Genomic DNA, 16067 nt, shown 5'->3' with positions numbered 1-16067 from the left:
AAAACGTACCGCTTAATTTTAAAACAAACAAAACCCTGGCACTCTAGAGAGGTAGGAGTGTTGTTCTGTATGCATTCATGTATTTGCATTTAAGTGTATGCTCATTGGGATGCTTTGTCTTCCTAGCATTGCTTATGTTAAATTACAGTAAATGAACCTGAAGTTTTATGTGAGTAGATCCAGCTACATCCTAAGTGTTATGGCCCGTGTCCAAAAATCTTGAGGGCCATATTCCATTACTGAGTACTATGGGGAATAGTGGGGCCTCATACAGGAGTTATAATGCATACACTTGGCATTGGCAGGGTCCTGCTGTACAGTACTGATGTGACATTTGAAAGAACAGCCTGTAGTCGTGTAGGGGACTGAAGACATCCTGGACATTTTTAGTGGTGCTGGCTGTTTTAAACTTTTGTAGAGTTAGGGGAATTGAGGAAAACTTACAGAAAGCAATCATATATATTTTTTTTCAGAGAATGTTTTTTTTTTTTAATTTCATTAGGCTTTATTTTGCCTTTTTTCACATCCCATCGCCTTACTAGCTTGCAGATGGATGCATGTAATTCTAAGGCTGTTTTCTGTCATCTTTCTAGGGAGTAAGTTTTCAGCTTATAGCAGATATTTTTGTATCCCTAAAATATATGATGCTGTGTTTGGATTGTTAAATTCCATTCCATCTGCACCTCCCATATGTTCAGCCCTCCACAGTTTGTTTGGGGTCACCTTTCTTCACTATGGGAAGAGAAGGATGTGAAGTATTGGTGAAGGATTCTTGCTGATGGCTCCGCAGCCCTGGTGACAGGTTGCCACCGACTGGGTAAACCTTTTCTCTCAGTCTTTCTCCCTGTAGCCTTACACAGATGAACTGCTATGTTTGTGCCGCAGGGTGGGACCAGACTTGAAGGTCTTTTCCTATCTCCAAATGCTTCTGTTCAAGTGAAGAAATATTTAAAAATATAATTTACACTCTAAAAGACTTCTTATGTATTTAGTGGCTGAACTGGGACATGGATGAAGATGGAAGCTTTCTGCTCCAAAGTATTCTGAAATGGAAGGGGAATGCCTGAAATGAAAAAGAAAGCAAGCAGACTGTTCTGCATGTTTTTGGCTGTATTAGACAAGACACAAATTCAGCTCTTTTGTAAAGAGATCAATAGGTGAAATTACTGGGAAACAGGAATAAGTTGTTTAATGCTGACTTTCCTTGCAGTTGAAGTGTTTGTTGTTTGCGTTTATTTCTTCAGTGTTTGGAAGTGCCTTCCAAATGTGCTTGCTCTTAAACAAAAGCAGGGCTTCCAGTGAAACTGAAATCATTGCCTTTGGGTAAAACTTAAGTTATGTTTTTCCCGATAAGGAAAAACTTCAGTCATGTTTTTAAAATGCTAAGTTGTCTTTTCTATGTAGCATTAAGTCAGTACTATTGTGCTGCAAAATGTTTATTTTTTCTGCTAACTTGGATTCCAATTGCAGTGCGAGCAGGGAGGTGTTGAACTTTGCTTTAGTAGATGTATTCTCCTTTACATCTGTGCTCAAGTTTTTATGCCAACTCTGCCAGGATATCTTCTTTACATTGGTGTTTTTAGCTAGAATTATTTGTCTTAACAGCTGAGATGTGTCACCTTTTCTATATAAATGTGTCACTGGCATAAGCTGTTATTTGCAGTGTTGAGTTACTTTATAAGGAGATGGTATCTTCTCATACTTTTCTTTGTGCATCTGCTTCAATCACAGGTTTATTATTGCACGTGTTGCTTCATCTCCTTGTAGCCTTGACTTATTTACTGGGAATGAGAAGCCTGCACTTGGGGTGATCAGGAGGCCTTCAGAGTCCCTCAGTCTGACAGAGGTCTGCTGTTTTAGTCAGTTTGTACCCCAATGCATTGCTATTGTGAAGAATGCCCAAAGAAGCACTAGTCAGCGAATTCCATTAGGACTCTTAAAGGCAGAGTTCTCCATAGTCATGTTATCTTTGAACCTGTTGAGCTAAATATAGTGGCTTTTGTTTATGTTGAGAGTATGTGGATTGCTAAGGTTCTGCTTGAGATTCTGCATGGGATGAATGTTCCATGGGAAACAGATCTATTGTGGCACCTAATACTAAAAACTAAATGCTTTTTCTTCTCTTCTATAAGAATGCTCGATTAGGTATGGAAAATTACCCAGGATGTATATTTTTTTCTATGAAGAGGCTGTTTTGTGCTCTTGTATACTCTGTGCCTGAAAATCCTTCTGGGGCAGAGCAGGAAGTAAGAAAATAGCAAGAAAATTATATTCGCCATCTGAGGAGGAATTGCATTCTAGCACTAAATTAAAAACATAAATAAAATGAAGACTTCATTTTTAAGATCATTCTACTGTTTCCAAAGCTTTCTTAAAAAATGATCTTGTGATACTGCCCTCTTCAGTGATGACTATGCAGGTAAGCTGGGATTGTACGAGCAGCAACTTGGCTTTTACAGGCAAGGGTGAAAATGAGGCTGTCTGGTGGGCACATGCAGACTTGTGCATCTTAGTGATACCAGCACACCTCCCTGGTCTTGGAAGAGTGGTAAGCTAAGACTGACTGACTGCAGTAGCACAGCTCTGCAGGAGGTAAGGCAGCGTCATTTTCTTTTTATAGTTTTTCTCTTAGCGAGCCATCTGTATGTGCTACAGCTGCATTTCCACTTCCCTTAAACAGACTTCGTAATGCTTTCTTTTCTTGATAGGTGTCAGCAGGACAGATTAGATATTAGCACTTATGCAAGCCAGAAGATTTTACATTAAGCAAAGATAATGCAATCATCAGGAATTAGAGTCTATGGAAATTGTGTCGTTCAAAGTGACAATAAAATGAGGGATAAAATTTGTACTTAATATATGAGCCTTTTATATGACCTACAAAATTATGCTCATACTGTTGGCTGAGCTGAAGTTGTATGAGAATAGGCTCCAGCATAATGTGCCAGAAATCTTACAACGTAGATCTGTTTTCTCAATGAATTTATTCTTAAAGCAAGTTTAAGGCTCTCAAATTAAGTTGTAGTGGATAGCGTCATATAATCTCCAAAACAAGTCCAGCACAAGTGTTTGGAGCAAATCTTCCTCAGACTGGTGTATCGCATGAGGCAACAGCTCTTTGAAGGGACACCTTTTGGGTAGCGAAGAGCATTTTCTTTACATGTTTAGTCAAGCCAGTTCTGCTGAGAATAACAAATAACGGGGGTACTGTTTGTCTAGTCTGCAGACTAGACAAAGGGTTAGTGCCTTGTTTCATTTAGGCAAGCAGCTGCTTTATAGCTGCTTTTGTTTGCTGCCAAACTGCAGAACTTTTCCTAGGAATAAAACCTTCAGCTCAGTGGTGTTGTGACCATTTGCTATCTCCTGTTTGTTCCACATTGCTTTTATTTGAGAAGAAATTGAAATCGCAGTTTTGTTTGGTTTGCTCCCAGCCAAGTAATATTATTGATGAAATGACAAATTGTTGCCTACTTCTGTAAATTCTTCTTTCACTGGAAATTTGGAAGCTATCTTTCAGTATAGAAGTATCTAGTAAAGCATTAATTTTGATATCAAGTAAAAATTTGAATTAATTTGGTGGAGATCCTTGTATGGTGTGCATCAAGGGTGCATCTAGTAGCTTTAGATTTAATAAGAAGCAATGCATTCTGAGAGAAAATGCCAGGTTAAATTGCCTTATTGTCTGGAACAGAACTTGTCAGAGCTCTGGTCCACAGACTGACCAGTGCCCCTGAAACGTGTGCTGAGAGATGCACAGAGTCAGGCTTAATATTTCATCTGAGCTTTTCAGTTCTGGCCACTTAGAGTGTGCTACATGGGAAATGTGGACAGTTTGACAATGGCTAACACCGCCAACCATGTGCTTTTATTGCAAGGGCTACAAGATGCAAAACAATAAATAACTTGACAGAACTTCATGTATCTGGCTGGCTGATAGCAATTGTGTGTGGTTATTGGAAATAACTTTTGATACCTGGCTAATTAGTGTTTTGGCTTTATTCCTTTTCCCCACACCTCTGAAGAAGAGGGATATACAGGCATGCATGGACACAGTTGGCATAACTTTTGAGGTTATGTTTTTGTTTGTGTTGTCAGAGTATTGTTCATCCCTACACACCTGGCTGCAACACTGGCAAGTGAGCAGTTGCTGTGTTGTCAAATAACTCCATAGGCCTACCGCAGTCCCTTTATATCCCCTTCTTTGTTCCTGGAAGAGGGTATGTGGTACCAGTTGCTATGTAAATGGTGTTGAATATCTTTCTGAGTGGGAACTCCTTAAAAAGAACTAGGAGGGATATTTAGTGAGGGTAAGAGGCAGTAAAGCTACTGCAGGCTTTGCTGGAAAAAGCTCTATGCGTTTATAGGCTGGCTGTGCATTCACTGTTCACTTGGCTTGTGCTCCAATTTCTGTGTAGTTCTTTCTCAAAGTACACCAAGTGCCAGGTTAAAATGTTCAGCCCAAGTTTACCTGTAAAACTGGTGTTGTTCACTTAGTGTGCTTGTCTATCCAGAACTGCCCAGGCTTTTCATGCCTCCCTCGCACTCTGCACATGTTGACTTCCCGTTAGTAAATGGATTTCAGTGCAGTGCTTGAAAATGGCCTGGGATGTGGGAATGCAGCTGCTGGGACAGCGGAATGGGGGATTCCTGCTGTGTGGGCAGCCTGCACAGCTGGGAGCTCTGGCTGCTGTCCCTGGGGGAATTGCTGAGTGTTGGAAGCATCCTGCTGTGTTGACAAACGTACCTGTTTGTGTTCCCTGGCTCTGCTACTTACATCAATTTGTTACCAAGGAAAAAGCTGGCTCAGGTCTTTTCTGTTTGCTGTATCAAATGCCTGAATTAGATGTTACTGTGGCTGAAATTAGTATTTGTCTATCTGTTTCACAAAGAGAGTTTCAGGTAAGCTTTGTTTTGTAGTCTTTTTTTCCTCTTTCTAGTGGAAAAATAGCTCTAGAAAAAAAGGGTATGAAGAGTTGTGGCAGGGCTGCACCTAAATACCCCTTTGCTCAGGTGGAAGCAAGCAAACCAGGTGTGTGCAGCAACAAGATTAGAGCCAGAGGAAGTCTCAAACCCTGGTCAGCAAACCATTCTCTGCACTGCTCTGAGACGCTCAACTTCAGCCTAGCATGAAGGAGGATGTGCTTTCTTTACCTTGGTGTTTTTTTCTTACTTGTAGACCAGGATGAAGAGTTACATTTCAGACTTCAGTAGTTGGACCATGCAGAGAGAATAAAGATACAATATTCAGTTCTCTTATTTTAAGCTTCCAGGCACTTCAGCTCCTTGTGGTTATGTTTTAATCCCATACTGTTTTCAAATTTTGCTGCAGCATCACTTCCAGAGTTTTTGGGTGTTTTTATAAATAGAAAGTGACTTCAGGCAGAGATGCAGAGAAGCTGCAGGGGATGGGTCTGAGCCAGAGGTGAAGGTGGTACAGATGAGAGAACAAAGCTGGAGAGGAAAAGCAGAGGCAGACTGAACACTTAGTGTGGCTCAGAAGGGAGGCTAAGGAAGAGGCCCACAGAGAGGTGTATATAGTAGAATTTCTGTCTTCCCACTTAGGAACTGTGCTTGCAGAGACTTACTGTGAGCTTGGAAAGAGTTAAGTGTATTTTATCTAGGCTTGAGGGGAATTGTTATTCAAAAGTTGGAGCAGGAGAAATTGGGTCTAATTCATCCTCCTTTTTATGTTTTCCAGTATATCAATTTCTGTGGACAAGGGGAGAGGAACTTCAGTCTTTAGGGACTCTTGCTGCAAGCTGATTGGCAGTACTTACAATTGCACCACCAGAAAGCAATAAAATAAATACATAGAGCAGCTGTAACAGAAAGCAGATGTCTTGCTTTTGCAATTAAAGAACAGGAGAAGGCAATAAGAAAACTAATGGCAAATGGTTGTACAGGAGGTTGTACAGGCAAATGGTTGGGGCAGGAGGAGAGGTACAACTGGCTTACTTTTAAAACAAATGTACTAGAAAATCCTATACTGGGTGCAAATTAGAGATGCGTTAACAGCCACAGCACCTTGCACTCAAAATGGAGGTTCGTAGACGCTTAATCCTTCATTAGAAAATACGTTAAAAAAGAATTAAAAAATTCTTCACGCTAAGAGTCCTGCAGGATAAACAGATGGCTTTTCTCATTGTTCGCAGATCTGGTTTTCTACTTTGGGTGATTCTATAGAATCAATTGTCTCTCTAATAGAGCTGAACAGAAAGAGTGTGAAAACTGGGATTTTTTTGTTCCTCATATATGTGATTTATAACAGGTATTAACATGGACAGTTATCTGTGAAATGCAATTTAATATTTTTCTAAAAGCAACACATAAAATGGATAGAAATTGGACATTTTTTTTAGCCTATATTCAGTCTATATCTGAATATTGCTATGAACCAAAATAGTAATTAGTCACATTTGTAGTAACTTTGTTCATTAACTGTAGTACGTCAAGTAGTCTTGCTGGTAATATCTCAAGAGGAACAAGAGGTGGGCTTTAGGTGGACACTTTTTTTTTATAAGCATTGTCATAAATATGTAAATGAATGTGTACATTTTGAGCAGTTTGCCTTTCTTGTGGCACGTGTATTTAGCCACCTGAAAATGAAATTCTGTGCTAGGTTGGTTTCAGAACAGAAAGAACACTGGAACCAGAGCATAGGGAAGCAGGAACAAAGCACAACTTCTACTATCTTCCTCCTGTGCAATACTGGTCCTGCTGGAAGCTGTGAGGCTGACAAAAGAGTTAAGAGAGTGTCTTATTTCAATTGTTAGAAAGAATACCAATTGACATACTTAAAGCAGGGTGCACATCAGTGGCATAAAAAGCAGAAACAAAGTGCACAAATCTTTATTTTAAATTCTGTTTTGGCATCCTTTCTCTGTCAGTACTACCTAAAACTAAGTAACAGTAATATTTTGTGCTCTGATGGAGTAATTTATCTCCTTTTTGCCCTTGCTTGGAAAGCCAAGAGGTTGATTTCGTATAAAATACTTTAAAGAAGGCAGTGAGTGTTCTGTCTTTGAAATTTCTACGAGTGCATGTTAACACAGGCTGTTGCGGAGGAAGTGCTTAGGGAAAAATTATTCGTCTGGAATTTTGGACTCGGTTAGGAACTTGTCAGTGCTGCTTTTACACATGTGCTAAGTTCAGAAGTGCTGTGTTTTCCTGATTGTGTTTCAGGATGTGAAAAAAAACCTCTTCATAGTGTCCTGGTCTCTTGCTGCATTTATCAGTAAACTACTGTACCTCGCTGTGCCTTGTTGTACTGGCTGGAATCGCACAGGAGGAAATGTTGCTGTGTGAAGAGCCTGCAGGATATTGCCGAGGAAGAAACACAGAACCAGTTGTAGGAATCCTGAGTCTCCTTGCTAACACTACACACAGCTCTTGAAGCACACAGGGAAGATGAGAAATTTGCTCCCTTAAGTATGTAACTTAATAAAGCAGTTGTTAGGAAGTTCCGTCTCTGAGCTTTCTCAGGTTTGACATGCTTTTTGCTAGTGTGTTTGTATGGTGTGGTGAAGGCAGAAAGGCAGCTGTGCTCTAGTTCCTTCTCTCACAACTCTTTAATAATGCATTCACACGTGGACATACACTGGCTTATGGAAAATTAACCAGCGTTTTTGCTGCGTGGTCTGTGGTTGTTGTGCTTTTGATTGAAAACTGCTGCCAAGTCACCGTGTCAGCTGAAATGAAAAATTTGGTATATGAAATGTCTAATCGCTCTGCTTAAGCTCATCTCTCTCTGAAGTTGTATCTCATGTTTACATTAGTATTTACCTCAGCATCCTTCAAATGAAATAGTGTTCCGCATAACGCTGTATCCCTAGCAACAAGAAATCATTTTCTTCCATGCAGCTAAGACTAGGAATAAGATATATGCAGCTTGAAGAACTTATTCATCAATCCACTTCTGAAAACAGCACATAAACTTTATGAGCAGAGCAGCAGTACAAATATTGCTACATGCTTTAGAAAAGAGAAATTTGAACACATTTATTTGGTGCTTATGGAGTCAAAACCTACGGCTCAAAAAGTGCTATTATGCGAGTCTTTTGTAATGCTGTGATACTGTGGGGGAATGCTTTAATGTTCTCTTGCAAACTATTGTTTGGAAACAAACAAACAAGACTTTACAAGCTTTTTCCTAGATCCGGTCACCATAGTTAGGCTGAATGGTCCTACTAGATATCTGGGGAGAATTAAAGCTGTCTTTCCTGTAATAATGAGGCAAACTTCCACCTCTTGATTACTCATTGGAATAATTTAAAGGACTTAAATAAAATATTCCAGACTTAATTGAGAAAATACATATTATGCCATTCTCTTCCCATGTGCTTAGGGTGAAGAGATTTTCTTCTTGATTACAAACAAGCAGAATAAAACACTCATGGAGAACTGCTGAAAAATTGCAAGATAAGCAGAGTGTGCATCCTGTTTTACCTCTGCTTCTAATAGCAAAAATATGGAGGGATTTTTGCTAAGCGCTTCCTAAAAGCTGCTGAAAAGTTTCTTTCATAATTGTCAAGGAATTCTCAAGTTAATCCTGGGAAGAGGTGTAAGTCTCCTAGCAAACATCTCTCTTCTGCCAGTGGGGATTACTGAGAACATTCCTCTGAGTTTCATCCTCCCAGCAGGCTGTTTGTGTGAGAGTAAGCATTTCTGGAGAGCGAGTGTAGGGAGTTAGGCCAACTGCATTTCTTGCTCACTGTTTTGACTCAACTAATGCAAGGAAGAGTATGCCTAAGGAATGAGATGTTCAAGCAACAAAGCATCTACACAGGCATCTTGTCTTGCTTATGTTCTCCTGGTAAGCAATGGTTTAAAAACTTACTGAGCCAGAAACTGTGCCTAAGTCACTCTTTGATAGCTGTGGATCCTAAATGAATTTATCTAATTCTGCTTCTGAATGCCTTGGAGAGTTCAGTTTCTACAGCATCCTGTGACAGAACTCATGATTCCATCCTGAATGTTTTCTTCTCCTAATTGTTGTTCCTCTTTCATCAGCTGCTCAGAAGGCAACTGGACAAAAATTTCCATTTTGTAGTATGAAGAGGATGGAGCAGCATATATTTCTTTGAGTCCTGTCTGAGAGTTCTCAAGAGAATGTTTCCTGTTTTTTGTTAACAGGCCTGCCAGGAGCTTGACAGTATCAGTTTTTTTAGGTGCTCCAGCTTAGCAGAGTGCAGTCTCATCTCACTTTACAGTTGGGTGATGAGATCAGTTTGGCTGGAGACCCATGTAGGCTACAAGTTACCATTTGCAACTCATGAAGTAATACCTTACCCTTGTAAGCTTCAACATCTGGTGAATGATAAGGACACTTGACTGGATTACATTTAATACAGCTAGTGGATCTGAGCCAGACTAGCAGCTGATGTTTATGGCTATTAAGTTACATATATATAGGCACTGATCAAATTCTTTCTAGTTTTCCTTGCTTGCTGTGTTCAAAAGTATTTTCAGCTGCCCACAAAACAGTGTTTTGTATCTCTAGAAATAAAAATTCACAATTTCCAAATCCAGTTTTTCTTTTCCCCCCACTCCTATTCCTTAGTCCTTGGTGCTTTTGTCTGTGTAAGAAAGAATGAAAGGAGCCTGTCACTGCAAAATAACTGCGTTAGCCTGAAAGTTATTTGGAAACTTGTGCGGCTTTATCTCAGCAAGTTTCAAATAATCACTCAGTCAGAGGGATTATCTATTTCTGGCAAGCTGTCCAACCATAAGGTATTTTTGGTACAGGTAAGAGAACATTTTCTTGCTCATGGGTTTGTCACAGGAGGCTATACTTTCAAATCCATCTCTTGTATGTTATAGACAATGAGGGCTTCTGAAATAGCAGACTTTCTTGACCAGCAGTTCTGTTTTGCTATTCAAGAAATTTTTCCATTTATCATGTGTTTAATATAGCCAAGCCTGTGACAGTTTCTTTTGAGGAATGCTGGCTTATAGTACTCTTTAAATTCGCAGGCATGACTCTTCAAATCAAAAAAGAGAGTAGTGTCGATGTGCTCTGGCTGAGCTGGCAGTGTCTTATATGTGCCTTCTTTGCTCGGCAGGCAGTGTACATTTGCAGAGTATCTCATATATGTGAGAGGTATTTGGGAACTTCAGGGTATTACAGTGAGTATTCCCTTTTGAATTATGCTTTATAGAAGTTCTTGGTGGTATGGAGGCTGAAATCTAAGTGTATATAAGTAAGTAGGAGTCTTGCTTTGAAGTTGTTGAAATCACTTCAGAGAAAGAAGTCGATACTTGTGCTTTCTGCCACTTCTAAACAAAGAAAAACACTAATGTCCTGTTTTGCAAAAGAAAAAAATCATTAGGATACTTGACTGTTTATGTAGATATTAGGGGAAAGTGTGCTGTGTGCCAAAATAAGTCTGTGCACCTCACTGTGTGGAAACCACAAGAAAATACGAGTTTGATGTTCGAATATTCTGTTACATGTCCTGAAATTAGAGTGCATATAATTTTGTTTTTAGCCAGTACATAAGTTTTAAAACCAAGGATTAAATTTAGACAGGTGAATGTTTAGAAACGTGCTTGGACACCCAGAATACATTTAAGTATTCTGTATGATGGTACTGTATCATGCCAAATATACAGTGGTGATGTCAGGAGATGGAGTCTGCCTTTTCTGCTTGTTTCAGAGATTCTTAATGTGGGTTTTATATGGAAATCCAGTAGTGTTGAGAGGGGAATGATGCACTTGAATTATTCGGTGGAATAGAGAATACAAGGATGTACAAAACCCTAAATGCTGTTCCCTTTTCCATTGTTTGGGAGGATATTCTTTTTTGATTCTTCTTGGTGGAGGGAAGGACATTTTTTCATGTCATTTAACAGTTTTCTGTGTTTGTGTGTAAGATGGCTTAAACTGACAGTAAAAATGCGTTGAGGGCTTTCTTTTAATCCTTTTCTCTTAATGTGTGTGATCTGTAAGAGGTTTGATGACAGTTGCTCTCACAGGTGGTGGATAATGCAATGAGAAAATAATTTGTTACTTGACTGTGAAATTTGGTTTGGGGGTAGTCTGTCAAGTTCAAGAAGCCTTATTTGCATGATGCTGAGAAAGTGATGTTTGTTGTGTCTACTGTTTCTGCATGAAATATCACTGTGCAATATGCGGAATCAACCAGTTCTAGTGGTTGAGCTGTAAAATAAAGAAAACAGAACTATTCATGTTTTAAAACTCTTAGGAAGCCCCCAAAGTCATGATAAAATTGATTATCCAACAGAGGGGATGAGGTAATATGTATGTTTAAAAAAAAATTAATCGTTACATTTATAGTTTCTATTCTGATATTTTTCTTCTTTTCTTTTTCTCTTTAGTTCCTTGGCATAGCATTTCTTGGGATTGGATTGTGGGCATGGAATGAAAAGGTAAGTTGAATATAGCACCAAACAAACATTTTTCTTTCTGATGAAATATTGGAATAGCAGTATGCTGCACATTTAGTGTGTCCACACAGTTTCTCTTGAAACGAAATCAAGCTTCTCTGTCAAAAAAATAAAACACAACCTTGGCTAGGTTCACCTAGGGGAAGATCCGAGGCATTTTTCCCAAGAATGCTTTGGCAAGGAATCATGGCTGACACTTGCACATAAAATAACCATTTCAATCCACACATGCTCAAACGGCAGCACAGATAATAGAATGCTCTACTGAAGGCAGTGTTGGCAGTGTGTCTCCATTGCACGTGTCCCTAGGAATGAGAGGTAGCCTACATGTCTCAGAAGGCAACTTCTTGAAAGTGAGCCTTCTTGGCTTTGTAATCTGCACGTAGCTTGCTTGTTGCTGCTTCTCTTAAGGAAAACCAAATGAAACCTGAGGCAAAGAAAATAAATTTTAGTTTTTTTCTTATGCAGAATATAAGGTTATGCACTGGAAATCTTTCTGTTTTGAGACTGTAAAGTCAACTGGGAAATGGGAATAAAGGAAGGAGAAGGTGGAGAGAGAGAGAATTCACTTGTGAACCAAAGTGTGATTTTTAGTTTGCTCACTACAGAAGTAAGGAAGAAGATAAAGTATCAAAGCATAACATACAAAACAAGTCAGCATGCATTGGCTTACTAAAATACAACTGCTAAAATTAAAGCCAGAACTTCCTTGTTTTTTAGAAAATGAAGGAAAACAAACACCAACAACAAACCAAAATCCAACCCTGGATGATAACACTGGTGCTATGATATGTAGTTAAGTCATGTTTTTCTTTTTTGATTGAAAACATTAAGTTCATTTCAAACTAATATTTACTTTAGGTGTAATAACTGGCACTTGCAGCAGAAAAAAACCACATTGGAAACACTGGAGTTTTGCCTCTTAAATTCAGAACAAATTTTGCTGATTTGGAAGTGAGTTATTGACTTAAATTTTAATTGCTCTGTGCAAAAACTAACTCTCAGTAATAGAGTGTAAACTATCTCACACCATATACATGTTTGTACATAGAAGCTTGTATTTAAGTGTGTTATATACATGTATTTACCTACCTACCATATGATGCTCATGTTGGAAACCTTGAATAGATTTGGAAAGTGATACTGTCAGTCAGCAGAAATGTACAAACATGTTTAGCTGAATTAACTGAGCATACTCACAGAGCTTGTGATGCCTGTGTCTAAGCCTCAGAGAAGTAACATATTTCAGAGAAGCTTACCAGAAAAGTTCTTAACATTTTTTGTATAATTACTGTGGTAATACAGATTATTCCTATTTAGAATAAATGAGCAGGTAAAGGGAAAAGAGCTTTTATAGTTTGTGCAGTCTGAAATACACTGCCCCTGCAGCCAGAAGTTGTTCTAACAGAAAGGTGGTTGGTTTGGTTTTTTTTATTGTCTGTATATGAAACCACCCCCACCTTCAAGGAAGAATGCTTTCAATTCATAATAGTAGATAATCAAGAACCACGGTTCATGTTTTTACTCAAGGTATCTATTATCATGTCATCTTAAGCGTTTCCTCGGGACAGGAAATGGCCAGGACTTGACTTAGGATCAAGTGCCAGGTAATTGTAGTGCCCATGCAACTGGAGAGGTGGATCAGCTACATCCCATACAGAGTTGTTCTTACTGCAGCTTGTGAGCTGGAGCTGACAGACAAGCAGGTGAAGCCAAACACTTGGAAGATCTGTAACATGATTGAAAAACACTTCTCTAGCTAGTTGCTTCTTGTGTAAGGCTGATGTGAATATCTCTTTGCATCATGGTCTGTTGTAATGGTACACTGTAAGACAGGAAGGCAGCTCTGCAGAAAAGGACTTGTGGACTGTGGGTTGAACAGAAGCCAGCTGCATGCCCATGCTGCAAAGGCAACTCTAGCTAATTATGTTCTGGACTGCATTGAGCAAAGGATTGCCAGCAAGTGTAGGGAGGGGATCCTTTCCCTTTGCTCAGCTCTGGTGAGGCTTCAGCTGGAGTGTTGGGTCCAGTTTTGGGCCCCTGTAGATGGAAGATGTGGACATACTGGTAAGAGCCCAGCAAAGGGCCATGAAGATAAGGAACCTTTCCTACAAGAAAGGTTGAGTGAGCTGGGCCTGTTCAGACTTGAGAAGAGAAGACTAAGGTGGGGGTGGGGAATCTCTCTCCCAGAAGATGTTGGGAGGGTGCAAAGAAAATGGAGCCAGGCTCTTGTCAGTGATGCTCTATACTAGGGCCTCAAAACTCTTTCAAGCCTTTTTTTTATTTGAACGTTCTGTTGTGCTGTGAAGACTGCTGCTGTCCCAATGAACTAAATCTTTGACAGTATTGAACTTAATAGAACTATTGTATAATATGTAAACATAAATTTATCACGTTTTTGCCAGATTAGGTCTTCAGAAGGACTTCTGTACTGTGAGGTAGTGTATTAGCGGGGAGGATTTTGATTTATTTCTATGTTTAATAATTTGTTTTTACATCTAGCTGTGGTGTTCTTTGTCCTGGTTGTTGACTTGTATATAGTTCTGCTGCATCACAGAAAAATAGTGTACAAGGCCATGTTAAAAATGCAGGATATAATGAAGTAATCCACATTTTACAGGAAGCCTGTTTGTTGCCAGGTGAGACTGATAGATTAGTTGATTTAGTGGTTGGTTTCTCTTTTTTGCTAGATTGGTTTGAATTCTCTTTAGACTTTAAAATGAAGAAAAAAAAAAAAGTAAAGAAAAAAACACACAGTCTCATGACCTTCCTTTTCAGGGAGGCAAAAGAGCTCATTTGTCAACCAGGCAGTACAATTGGCTTGACAGCCAGCCAGCCAGGCCTGAACAAAATCTGAGCAATTAGCATTCTGAATCGTGGACTCAGAAAGAGAACTGGAGGTGGGGGCAATAAACTTGAGGGATGAATAAAGCTTTCTATACCACAGATGAGTTATATAGCTCACAAACTCTCAGTGTTTTCGGGCACACTAGACTTGGTCTAGTACCATTTGAGGAAAAAGATGTTCATCCATTGAGCAGCTGACACCTACCCCTTCCTCATCCTCCTATACTAAGGCTATACTAAGGTCCAAGCAACTTACACTGTGTTTGCTCAGCAGCAGGAAAAAAATATACGGTCATTATATTTCACTAACTTTTTAAACCACTTCAAGCAATTTTTTCTGTTGCCTTTTACAAACAAATTCACCCTGTACAAAACGTCCACTTCCCTCCTTGGTTGTGAATATTAAATAATGTGGTCTTAAGGCTCATTGAGAGTGTTCGTGGTATGATGCCAGTAGGTACTTAGGAAAACAAACTTTGCGGTTTTCTCACTACCTGCAGGAGATTTACATGTAAGTGAAGTGAGAATGAATGATGAATTGGTCTTATGTCCTCTGAGGCTTTTGGGGACTGTAGAGTGGGAGCTTTTAGAAAGAAAGTACTGAGGTTTTGGAATCTGCATTAGGTAATAGGTTGTAAAAGCAAAGATTTTAAAATGGAAATGGAAAAAAATCTGTTGATCAGTCTTAGTTCACTTACAAGGTTGACTGAAATGAAGTGGGAAAAGTAGAAGAGGCTGGTTGCACGCATAAGTTTAGTTTCAAAGTTTTTCTTATTAAATCAGCATAAATAGAAGATATTCCAGCTCAGAAGCCAACTTCCACTCTTTGGAATAACAATATGGTATGTCTATGTGCCTGCACAGTGCTGTTGGTGAGTAGGAGCTCTTGGTCTGGATCTCAAGTTTTAAACTTGACTTTTTCATGTCAATTAGATCTCGCTGGTAAATTTAGGTTTAGATTTCAGTACATAAAGATTCATTATCTAAAGATGTTTTAAAATAATTTTTAGAAGTGTTCCAACACCCTGTAACCATTTATCCTAAAAAATGGAAAAAAACTGTATCTTATATGTATTTCTAACAGTTATTCACCTGTTGAACTCTACTTTGTTGCAGTAAGGAAGTTAGGCTAGTATCATTCACTAGAAGCTTGGAAATTAAAGATTTGCTGCTATTACTGTTTGCTGTAGGAAATGCAAAACCAATAAAAATCGAAGAAGTAAGTTCTGTCAACGCTGCTCACCCAGTTTCTAAATTGCAGAGACTAAATGCTGGAGTGGAATTAATTTGGCATATTTCAATGACCAATGTTCTATTCTTCATGCTTATTCAGATACAAGCATGGAGAAATTGCAAAAAGTTTGTGAAAGTACATCTTTTTTCCATTTTAAAATAATACATCTGGAAATCACTCCTGTGTGTTTTTGTTTGTCAGCATTTCTAAGTCCTGGAAGACAGGCTTGTGGAGAAGTTAATTCTTAGGCTGCAGAGAAGAAATGTTTCTGAAGGTCTTGTATTGCTGAACCTTTTTTCTGACCATTTACTTTCTTCTTCACCCTGGAAATGTGCTTCTGCAGCAGAAAAGTTTAGTGGCTTTTTTCCATCTTAAATATTTCTGTGCATTTCCTCTTGAGTTCTCCCATCCTACTCATGTTGATTTCTTCTTTTTATGGCCCACTGGAATATTGTTTGTCATGGGGACTGCTGGGTGTGCTGCTGTTTTCTTCAGGTTAATTCTAGGTGATCCCATGGACTGAAAGTCTCCTAGCTTCTGAGCACAAGTTGTATATTACGGAGGCACGTCTTCATTTGTC

The 16067-nt window shown here is 39.1% G+C and overlaps 1 protein-coding gene across 2 annotated transcripts in view; it reads left to right on the top strand.

The window, feature by feature from the left end:
* The window catches only part of TSPAN5 (tetraspanin 5), an 88346-nt gene that overhangs the window by 46793 nt on the left and 25486 nt on the right, over window positions 1-16067 (top strand). For both annotated transcript variants that reach the window (XM_090139312.1, XM_031609143.2), the window contains exon 2: window positions 11338-11388. In XM_090139312.1, coding sequence (XP_089995438.1) covers window positions 11338-11388 — 51 coding nt within the window. The remainder of the gene's footprint in view (window positions 1-11337; window positions 11389-16067) is intronic.

This window comes from Phasianus colchicus, chromosome 4, assembly GCF_987193195.1.
Source record: "Phasianus colchicus chromosome 4, bPhaCol1.hap1.1, whole genome shotgun sequence".
Taxonomy (NCBI): Eukaryota; Metazoa; Chordata; class Aves; order Galliformes; family Phasianidae; genus Phasianus; species Phasianus colchicus.
The sequence above is the reverse complement of the archived record's forward strand: the minus strand, read 5'-3'. Positions and strand labels throughout refer to the sequence as shown.